The sequence below is a fragment of the Electrophorus electricus genome, chromosome 10 (genome assembly GCF_013358815.1).
Source record: "Electrophorus electricus isolate fEleEle1 chromosome 10, fEleEle1.pri, whole genome shotgun sequence".
Lineage (NCBI taxonomy): Eukaryota > Metazoa > Chordata > Actinopteri > Gymnotiformes > Gymnotidae > Electrophorus > Electrophorus electricus.
In genome coordinates this window covers 13,042,756-13,053,066 of record NC_049544.1, presented here as the reverse complement: position 1 = coordinate 13,053,066, position 10,311 = coordinate 13,042,756, and the positions used below count along the sequence as shown (strand labels likewise).

The following is a 10,311-nucleotide window of genomic DNA, read 5'->3' as shown; positions in this document are numbered from 1 at the left end:
GGTGAAGCCAGACGCAATCTAAGTGCTTCTTTATTATCCCTTTTCTCATGATCCTGCGCAATTGGAAAATTCTGCATAAAATCTATAAAGGTTATTACTCATTTTGCATAAGGTCTGGGTGATACATTGTAAAACCTTTTCCTTCTTAGACAGAATATTCTTGCACTTGAACACAGAGAAAAATTAATAGTTTTGTTGCAAAAAGTGCGCAAAATCTTCAGAATGCTGACACACTAAAACAGTGTGGTCTTTCGCGAAGTGGGAAAACTTCGGAGGAAGTGGAAATACAGTGCAGTAGGCTAGAATAAAGGCCTTCTTTATTTACGCCAAGTTTATTAACTTGGGATAGCCTAATCCGTGGAGTGGGAATTGTTAATTTGATTCACCCTCTAATAACAGAGACAGTGTTACCTTAGACACTTAATTGCCCTATTCTTCAATGCCTGCAAAACAATCTCAAAACTAACACCTTAAAAAAGAAGGGAAAAAATCTTAAACTGATCCTAGTGTTCTTAGTGATCTAAACAGACTAAATCAGAAATCAAACATGATTCCTATAGACGTTTGTGAATGTACATTTGGCTATAATTTAAGATACAGATTGTAGGCTAATATTCTGTAATTACTCGGCCACGGCATTAGTAAAAAACACAATGAATAAAACATGATGATTTTATAAAGCCTTAATTAGGTCTGATATTATATAATTATAGTCTAACCTCCAGAAAGCAAAGTTCTAAAGGGCAAAAATGTCGTGCCTTTTTGTTGTTAAAGGAGGAGAGTGGGGAGAGAGTTTTTAAGTTGCGCATGTTCCGGCAACTAAAGTTTAATCCATCCCGATTTGCTCATAACACATCGTCCACAGGTTTGCTTCGTCAGGCTGTCAGATACGACTTTAGCGTCAACCCTGGTGCATTGATCTCATTTTTGTGCTATCCCATTTGACGCGAAATAAGAAAACATGGATTATAGAGGCGTGAGACTGTTACTTTTCATTGTCTGTCTTGCGCACTATTCATTCGAACAGAACTCAAAGAAAAAAAATAATGTGAAGAAAGGTAGGTATCTTTACAGCTATATTTCTGGCTTATTCATCATTGTGGAAAAACCTACATGAAGCATACTTGGAAACTTTGTACCCTAGTTTTACATCTAAAGAGACTATGATACACAGCCCGTTTAATCTAGCAGTACATTTAAAACACTGTTGATTTTTAAAGTAATAACGAATGACTACTTGTATCTCGCCTGGTGTGCTGATGTAATCAGAGTCTGCTAACAGTGCTGCTATTGAGGACCTGAGGAGAAAGATCGATGAGATTGTGCAGGAGCTCAGTCTGTTGAAGGAAAAGCAAGCTCTCCAAACAGGTATAAATTAAGTTAAACAGAGTTCTTCTTCATCTTACACTCTTAAATGTTTTAGGGTAGTCTGACTTCTAAAATCACCGTTAAAATCACTTATGCTTCTTGGCAGTGATGCAAAGTTGCCACAATGTTTTCTGTTAGACACCTGCATATTCATCTTTATTTCCAAAGAGGTTGGCTGCAGGATGTTTTGTAGGTTTAAATACTGCCTGTGTACTTTGCTTCAACAACATTTAATTAGTTTGTTTTTCAAAACACTTGTAGAAAAAACATCACCTTATGAGGTTCATGCAGGAAATGTGGAATTTAGTCATGTATGCATTGTGTTAGTCATAGGCTGGTTAACATCACACAGCTGCACAGGGTTATGAACTGGAAGTGATGTGTGTGCTTTGGCTTCCACTCAGCAGCTGCTGTTTGCATTTTCCACCCTTAACACGACTTATTCAAACCCCCTTCAATTACAGTTTGCCTAAAAGGCATTAAGGTCCCAGGCAAGTGTTTCCTGGCAGATGCAGTGAAGAAGAACTTTCATGCGGCTAGTGAAGACTGCATGGCAAAGGGTGGTACCCTCAGTACTCCGCTGAGTGGCGAGGAAAATGACCAGATCTATGCCTATGTTCGCCAAACAATCGGGCTTGAAGAACACATCTGGCTGGGCATCAATGACATGGTCACAGAGGGAGACTGGGTGGATAAGACGGGCTCCAGCATACGCTTCAAAAACTGGGAGACAGAGGTCACCCACCAGCCTGATGGTGGAAACAGGCAGAACTGTGTTATTCTGTCTTGCACCGCCAACGGGAGGTGGTTTGACGAGAACTGCCGTGCTGAAAAGGCCTCTGTCTGTGAGTTTAACATTGTCTGAGCTCATTACTGATCTATGTGATGTTCAAACAATGGGCTGGGTTTCCATTATAATGTGCAAGGGGGTGATTTAGTACTGGTGCATGATGGATATGTACTACTTTGCGTATTGCATGTGTACTTAAACTACTATCTTCTACAGTAGATCACTCTTAGAATATCCAGGGAGAATGCAGGAATAACCAAAGCCACATGTGCATTCTGTTAAAATAATCAGAGTGACATCAGATCTGAACTTTTAAAAAAACTTGATGCACTTACACCACTGCATTTAGCATGGACACTTTTACGAAAATATTTGTGTAAAATCAATTTGATTTCAGTTTAAATAACATTCTCTTTTTATTACTTACTTCAGTAGAGTGTTGACCTAAAATAGAATAAGCCATTTCACATCTGCAACAGTTGAATTCTTAATAATGGTTGTAGGAGCCATTCATGTTTGCCATACAGAATTTGTAGCCAGCTCTGCAGTCCCTGTTCATAGCCTCCTGCTTTTAATTTAGTCATTATGTAACTCGTAACTGCTGGGAAAACGCTAAAAAATATTTGTTATTAGCAAGAAAAGTAAATGTTTCTGTGCTCCCACTCCTCATGTACTTTTCCAAAGAATAAGAGGTAATAAAACTGCATTCCAGCAAAACTGATTACTCCATTACACAGTCAAAATCTATAAAGCAGGTTTTTAAAGCATTGCATAATTTAGTTATTCTTTCCTTCATATTTTACAATGTGTGTGAACATCCAGCCATTTGTGTGACTAATCTGCCTTAATACTGGCAACACTTAAACTTCATGACATTTAATTTTCATTTATGTAACTTAGTCTTTTAATAAACATGCATTTTAAATGTGAGTTCATAATTTAACTACACCTGACTACAAAATTTCATAATGTAAACAATGGATGTGGTAACCTAACCATGCCTTGATTGAAGTCCAGTAAAGTAAACCTGGTAATTAACGATTACAGAAATGACAAAAGTGCTGGATTTCAGCCCTCAGACTATGGACAGCCCTGCTCAAAAAACCTTATACAACTGAGAGCTTTCTAACTTCCATGTTGAACAAGCTTACTCTAACTACTAAGTGAATTTAAGATGACAAGCCAGTCAAGAATTGAATTTCTCTTTTAAACTTGACTACAATTTAAGCAAAGGTTTTTGGGGTCATAAACCTAATAAATAAATCACTCATTTGCAGTACCAAGGTAAGACCTTTTAGTGGGTATTTATGGGAAAAAATACCAAAAAAAAAAAACACACAATAACTTATATAAAAGCAGCATGACACATCTTCACAATGATGACGGGACAGACACTTCAAACCAAACAATACCTCCTAATGCATTTCAAAGTATTTTGGTTTTTAGCAATTTGGTATTTTTGGTTTACAACATATCAAGGCACAGTTTCACTGGCAAAGATTTGCAATTCAGTCAAATAACAGCACAATTAATGTAGCAGTTTAAAACAACCCACATACTTAACAAGTAAGCCAAAAAACATGCAAAAGGGACAGGCATGCTCTCCTGTATAATGGCTTCTTCAAGTCACATTCCTATTTTAGTATCTTCCTTCTCAGAGTCTTCTATAGGAGCTCTGTGCAAGTCTGGAGTGGGGGGGCTCTGATCCTGGACATAGCTATCTCCACTAATTCTCTTTTCATCTGTCTGGTGATCTTTACTGGCTAGGTTTCCTCCCTGCTGTCGGCAGCTATGAGGAACTATTGGGGGATCTTGGGGGCCAATGAAAGGTCTATAGAGCCCTACCTCTGGCACCTCGACTTCTCTTTCTTGTGTTAGTAGCCTTCTATCCACGGGTCTATTGAAATCCCGGTAGACATCCACAGTTGGCTCTTCAAACTGATTAATTTTCATCCCATCCTTAAGAAGGTGCCCATAAACCAGAGTGTCATCAATACAGTGATAAATATGAAAATCTTCATCCTCTGTTGTCTGGGGAATCCCATGAAGGCCTGGCAGGAAGACATGTCCATTGGGATTATAGACAGAGACCATAGAAGCTTTCTGTTTCTTCTTTTTCCTGTGCAGATTTAAATAGACAATTCATTTTTTAAACAAACATATGCAATGCTGGGTTAATGCAATGCTGATCGTTTTAAGGAAAAGGCTCACCTGATGACACACACCACAGTAGAAATGATCAGCAGCAACAGCAGCAAGATCACAACAGATATGATGATATTCACAAGAACATCTGAAAACATGACATCACAAGCAAATCAGTGCATTACATCTACATCATACAAATTATGTATTGTATGACTACATCACACAAATGAAACGTTGCACTTACGTCAACAGTTTTCCGATCACTCACGACACAACAGTAAAACTACTGACATGTACATGAGTATCAGAAATAGACCAATGGAAGGTGGTCAGTGGTCAGCCAGGAAGAAATGGCACCAGGATGTATTATGAAAAGAAGGCAAGCCAGCGCAGGTAGCATGATGCTAAGAGTAATGCTAAGATTTCTACTGGGAAATCTTCAGTCTTGGCATTCATGTTACTTTGACACATACCACCCACCTAAACATTCCTGCAGACCTAGTATACTCATTCATGGCAATGTTATTCCCTAATGGCAGTGGCCTATTTCAGCAGGATACTGCACCCTGCCACACTGCAAAAAAATGTTCAGGAATGGTTTGGGGAACATGACAAAAAGGCTGCCACATTCCCCAGATCTCAATCTGATCAAGTGTCTGCAATATTTGCTGGAAAAACATCTAATCCATGAAGATCCCAACTCACATTTTACAGGACTTAAAGGATCTACTAAAGCTTTGGTGTCAGATAACTCAAGACACCTTCTGAGTGCTTGTGGAGTCCATGATTTGATGGGTCAGAGACGTTTTTGCATGACATGAAAGGGACCTACACAATATTTGGCAGGTGGTTTTAATCTTATGGCTGATTGGTGCATGACTATGATCTTGTACCACTCTAACAAACTGCCACCACCTGTAGGAGTTCTGGTTTCATGACCGAAAAAAGACCAATGGGGGTTTTCTTACCTTTGGACGTTTGCAAGGTGATTTGGCTCACCACGCTGAAGGCCCCTTTTAATGGCATGCAGTTAGACATGTTGAGGTAGAAACTTTCTTTGACCACAATATCCTTAGGCTTCTCATCCTCTTTCCAACTGTACAAGTGGTCCCATGAGCCTTGCTTCTGCACTTTAATGCAAGCATACCGGTTCTGACATGTGAGCCTGCTGATATTAGAGAACCCCACATGGGCCTGAACCTTTGAAGAGAAAGTGACAATCCAGGAGACAGTGGAGTGTGGCCTCATTCCTGCCGGCCATGCTGGAGTGGCTAACAGCACTGCCATGTCCTTCTTTGGCAAGACGGTGAAAATATAGCTTTCTGATATCAAAGACAGAGAAACTGGTCTGTAAATGCTTGGTTAAAAAAGATAATGCATATTTTTGAGATTATTGCTTCTATGAGTGTTTACCTCCTATCATTTTGGTGAAAGAAACATTCAAAAGGGGATAGGATATCTTCCTCAGGTCGTTGCCATTGGGGCAAGCACTCACTGTAAGGTTGGTCACACGGATCTGTACTTTTTGAATGGGTCCCTGAGGACAAAACTGCCCAACAGTGATGCCCTGGGGCTCATCCTCAGACACAGTGAGAAAGGCACTGCCATTACATGTCTGGCCAGGCAGCAACTGCCGCAAACCACCCATGGGTGACATCAGCTCCACTGTTCCATGCTGTGAGGCATACAGATGCCACGTGACCTGCTCCAGGACTCCCAGAAGACATTTCTCTAGTGCAGGCACCTTTAAAGAGACTCCAGAAAATAGGCAATTGGTCTGCTGTGGACATGCTGTTGATGAAACAGATGAATGGAAACTGATTTAGCACTTATTAATACAGAACATTTACAGAAAAACGTTCTACGTTTGCACATACTACAGTATATCACCTTGAGCTCCTACCTAGGGTTTTGTTTATAGTTAACAGCAGGTCCTGCTCTAGGCAGTCAATGAAAGATAAATATGAGGTCTTCTCTGAACGAATGGTGACTGTCTCCTGTGCATGTGAGTTCAGCTTCAGGATGCAGGCTGATGTAGGTTTCTTTTTCTTTATGTGAATCAATAGCCCCTCCTCCTTCGTCAGATCTACGTTGCACCTTACTGCAAAAGTGACAAATGAATACCGAGAGCTGGAAAACACTAAAGATTTTATAGTGTGGAAGGCATAAACATGCATTACATACATGACAACTTGGTATAGCTTAAAGGAATGTCATTAGCTCACTAACCAACAAAACTCTGTTCTTAAATTCCTTAATGGAAAGGGTATGCTATCTAGCTCCTTTCTAAGCAGCCAATGTATGAAACATGGGCTTTCCAAAATCACCCAACTGTAGAACTGACAGGAAAGTGAGCCATCCAAGTGAGTCATTAATATGCCCCTTCAATAACATGTTCCTGCTTGCGCTTAAGCAAAAAAAAAAAAAGAGAGATGGTCACACTCGTTGTTATACGGTAGAAGGACAATTATTCATTTTAATGCGCTTCATAACCATATAACTATGAACATTATGCTCTGAAGCCCAAGCTTTCATGTTGCTTTATTCATGAGAAATTCAATTTGTAATACAGTCATTAGATACACTGCTCTAGATTTGCTTTCAAATGCTCTTTAGCACTACAAGATAGGGCACATTTCAACCAAGTTTCAGTTGGCAAACTGGTATACTAAATGACAGGAAATCTGGGGAAATCTGAGGGTAAATATCTACACTGCATATGAGGAAAAATAATTTTAAACACTTTCTTGAAACAAATTACATTTTTACATAGTCTACCTACATGTATATTTTAGTGTAGAATAATTTGATTATATGTTGGCTTGAGTTATATCCAAACTCAAGCCATAGTTCACTGGCTGTGTCTATTAGGGAAAAAAGCCATATCTGCTATTAAACAGCTTAGTTCACTGGCTTTGTTCACTGGTGGTTATGCTGCTAAAGCAAAATAGTATATATAAATACTGTAAACCAAAGGAAGAAAGTTCTGCATTCACAGACCTTCACTGCTTCTCCTGGTAGCAGATACTCTGAATTGCAGTGATAGACTGGAGGAGGGGGGTCCTGTGTCTTTTTTGCAGTTTTGCAGGGAAAGGTTAAAAGGGCCGGGGTGCTCAGATAGCTGGGCCTCATTCAATTTTTTCACCACTGTTCGGCCATTTAACTGATACTCCAGTCGCGCGTCCTTTCGCCGACATCTGGGCTCAGTGTGGTTAAGTATGTGCACTGTTGCATAATACTTGGGAGGGACGTGGAAGGACCACATGATTACATCATCATCAGGAAAGCTGTCTGGATAGTTTGGGGAGAAGAATTCCTGGGAAGAATTCTCTGCTGGCAGGGTGATGTTGATAATCCCAAGTGCTATAGGATATTAATGGTAAGGATTAAGATTATTGTAGCAGCACACAGCATATGGTTAAATAATCATGCACACTTAAATGTAAGATAACTTCTATTGGTTGTCCATTCCTTTCTTTTGCTCTTATTTATTTCAGTAACAGTGTTCATTATGATTAAAACTTGGTCATACTTACATGTTATTTCTTGTCCTAGTGAAACTCCAAAGGTTGCTGTGACCAACTGTCTGTTACCAGGGACCCACAAAGACACAGTGCCTTCATTAAGAACCTGCATCTCTTTGATGGTGCCATGGCGGCAAAATATCCCAAGTCTGGTTGTGCCAGTGGACACGCTGTAGACATGTTTGTCTTGACAGCTCTCGGTGGGCCGGATCTGCTGTAGGCCAGTTGTAGTGAAGTCCAAGCGGAAAGTCTCCTGGACAAGAGCTCTCACGTTCCAAGTGAAGGTGCGACTGAAGTTCTGAAGAGAAGGGTACTCTTCAGGGGTGATAGCTCCATTGCATGTATGGGTGCATACTGGGAGAAAATGTAAGGTCAGTAATGAACAGCTGTTTGGTTTAATATATTTATGGTAACTTGATAGCAAGTACAAACATAACATGAATCTTATTACCACTCTTCATCCACCCTGAGGTTGAAGACTAAAGTGCATAAAATGGGAGAAAAACCATAAAACCATATAAACATTTTAAAAGCTTATTCTAATTGTCAGTTCTAATTGTCAGTTTCGTGTTTCACCCCTTGTAACCTCACAAAGTAGAAGTTAGTTACAACACTATATACATAGCTTACCGATATGTCTAATAATCTCCACTATGAAGATGTCTTCTGGTTGTAAACAGCTGAACACCACGGAAACCAAGCCATTTGGAAGGGTCACTGAGGACTGGCAGAAGCTTCCGATGCAAACTTCACACTTTTGCTGTGCAGTTTCACTCCTATTGATGTGGATGGTAGTGCTACTGTGAAGGTTTATGGTGAGTGCAGGTCCACCTGAATAAAAGCCAATGGCAGATCTGTCTAAGCATTGATCAGAACCAGAAAAGCCCTTCTCAGGCAACTCTAAACTATTTTATGGAATTTATATTCTATTTAATGGTCCTTTGGATATATATATATATATATATATATATATATATATATATATATATATATATATATATATATATATATATATATATATTTATTTATTTATTTTTTTAAATTGAGCTACATAACAACTAAAGTTTTATAATAAAATCACATCTCCACTCCTCACTAATATCCAACACACATCATTTCCAGTGCCACATTATCATCATCTCCTTTCAATAGCCCTCATAATAGTCTTCAGTATCACTCCTCAAATCTCTCTCCTTAAGACATGTTCTGTAGTGATATGGCATATAATAATTCATTTTTGAATAATACATTCCACAATGTTGCTTTAATATTTAAAACGTACCTCAGTTGTACTATGTGCCTGTATAAAATATTTATCCTACATGATGAATTAAAGCAAAACCATGTTAATCTGGTCTCACATGCTTTAGAGATTAGTACAAGTTTAGTAGAGAGGCTGCAATACCACCGTGACTTCTTGCATCTTTCAACAAATCCACACCAAATTAATCAAATTACCCTTACAGCTCCAACAAAATATATCAATGCACAAAAAGCATTTAAATACATATGAGCACAGTCTGTTTTTGTACTGATCAAAAACAAATGCACTTTATCTAAATACAACACCTGTAACAAGCAAAATATCTGCAGCTCGTTTCCTAAATGAGATACTGCTATACCTACGGATGTTATGTATTAAATGGCTAAAATGATTCATAGATTTAGAGAGACAATAAATCTGGTGATATCATTAAAACGCCACTGTAAATGTGAGCTATTCATTGTGGTTTACAGTTACCCTTTTTCATACCAAATTTCTAAATGTTTAGCAATGACGGGAATGAGTATGAATAATTTATTACCATGGTTCCAAACCTTTATAAAGAAGGGACGTAATAGGTTATTATGCAGTTGACTTAATAAGATGTGTTTAGAATATTATTATTATCATTATTATCATTATCATTATTATTATTATAGAACGTAACAAGCCTGTTTATTACTGAAACTATCGCTTTTTATAACAACCACATATCACTTAATATAAATAATATTTGAATAGCCTCAGTAGTCCGCACTCCAGTTTTAACTCATGCTAAAGTATCGGCTTTCCTGAGCATTTTTATAAACTTTACTCCCTCTGTTGAGACTGATAAGATTGGCCTTACCTTAACCTAATAAGTCAAGAAAGGTTCCAGACTTTAAAACAAGCAACCAAACAAGTTTTAACATCAAAAATAGATTAGATATAAGATTCGATTCGAATTGTACCTATAGCCTTAAGCGTTGATAAAGGGAGGCATGAGGGCCAGTACTGACGCCTACTATGTCGAACCTAAACGCATTTTTACCTGAGCCTGAGGTTATCCAGACCAGAGGTTGAAAAAATACAAAAAGCAACAGAACACCTAAACCCAAAGTTCGCATGACTTTTCTGTTCCGTGTAGGTTAGCCGAATTGGATTAAACCTAGGGTCTAGCCATTGAGGCCAAAACGTTAAATCTTTTCCCCTGTGAGAATAGGGACTACTTCCGGGAC

The 10,311-nt window shown here is 38.7% G+C and overlaps 2 protein-coding genes across 2 annotated transcripts; one reads left to right on the top strand and one right to left on the bottom strand.

Annotated features, from left to right (window-relative positions):
• The first annotated feature begins 749 nt into the window (after positions 1 to 749).
• clec3ba (C-type lectin domain family 3, member Ba) lies at positions 750 to 2,887 on the top strand. The gene is made up of 3 exons (XM_027001631.2): positions 750 to 1,058; positions 1,270 to 1,368; positions 1,833 to 2,887. The coding sequence occupies exons 1-3, from the start codon at positions 962 to 964 to the stop codon at positions 2,231 to 2,233; spliced, it is 597 nt and encodes a 198-aa protein (XP_026857432.2). The 5' UTR covers positions 750 to 961; the 3' UTR covers positions 2,234 to 2,887.
• Positions 2,888 to 2,941: 54 nt separating this feature from the next.
• On the bottom strand, positions 2,942 to 10,266 carry cdcp1a (CUB domain containing protein 1a). Its single transcript, XM_027001605.2, has 9 exons — positions 10,125 to 10,266; positions 8,461 to 8,661; positions 7,843 to 8,184; positions 7,307 to 7,669; positions 6,210 to 6,407; positions 5,720 to 6,097; positions 5,275 to 5,628; positions 4,370 to 4,451; positions 2,942 to 4,277 (listed from the first exon to the last, which is right to left on the bottom strand). The coding sequence occupies exons 1-9, from the start codon at positions 10,198 to 10,200 to the stop codon at positions 3,785 to 3,787; spliced, it is 2,487 nt and encodes an 828-aa protein (XP_026857406.2). The 5' UTR covers positions 10,201 to 10,266; the 3' UTR covers positions 2,942 to 3,784.
• Positions 10,267 to 10,311: the final 45 nt, after the last annotated feature.

What these genes read in the sequence shown, in the direction of transcription:
- clec3ba (XM_027001631.2), top strand. Translation starts at nt 962, where the DNA reads ATGGATTATAGAGGCGTGAGACTGTTACTTTTCATTGTCTGTCTTGCG. An exon ending in AAAAAATAATGTGAAGAAAG is followed by an intron (nt 1,059 to 1,269) that starts GTAGGTATCTTT and finishes TGATGTAATCAG; the next exon opens with AGTCTGCTAACAGTGCTGCT. An exon ending in AAAGCAAGCTCTCCAAACAG is followed by an intron (nt 1,369 to 1,832) that starts GTATAAATTAAG and finishes CTTCAATTACAG; the next exon opens with TTTGCCTAAAAGGCATTAAG.
- cdcp1a (XM_027001605.2), bottom strand. Translation starts at nt 10,200, where the DNA reads ATGCGAACTTTGGGTTTAGGTGTTCTGTTGCTTTTTGTATTTTTTCAA. An exon ending in AACTATAAACAAAACCCTAG is followed by an intron (nt 6,098 to 6,209) that starts GTAGGAGCTCAA and finishes TTTCATCAACAG; the next exon opens with CATGTCCACAGCAGACCAAT. An exon ending in TTTCACCAAAATGATAGGAG is followed by an intron (nt 5,629 to 5,719) that starts GTAAACACTCAT and finishes CTTTGATATCAG; the next exon opens with AAAGCTATATTTTCACCGTC.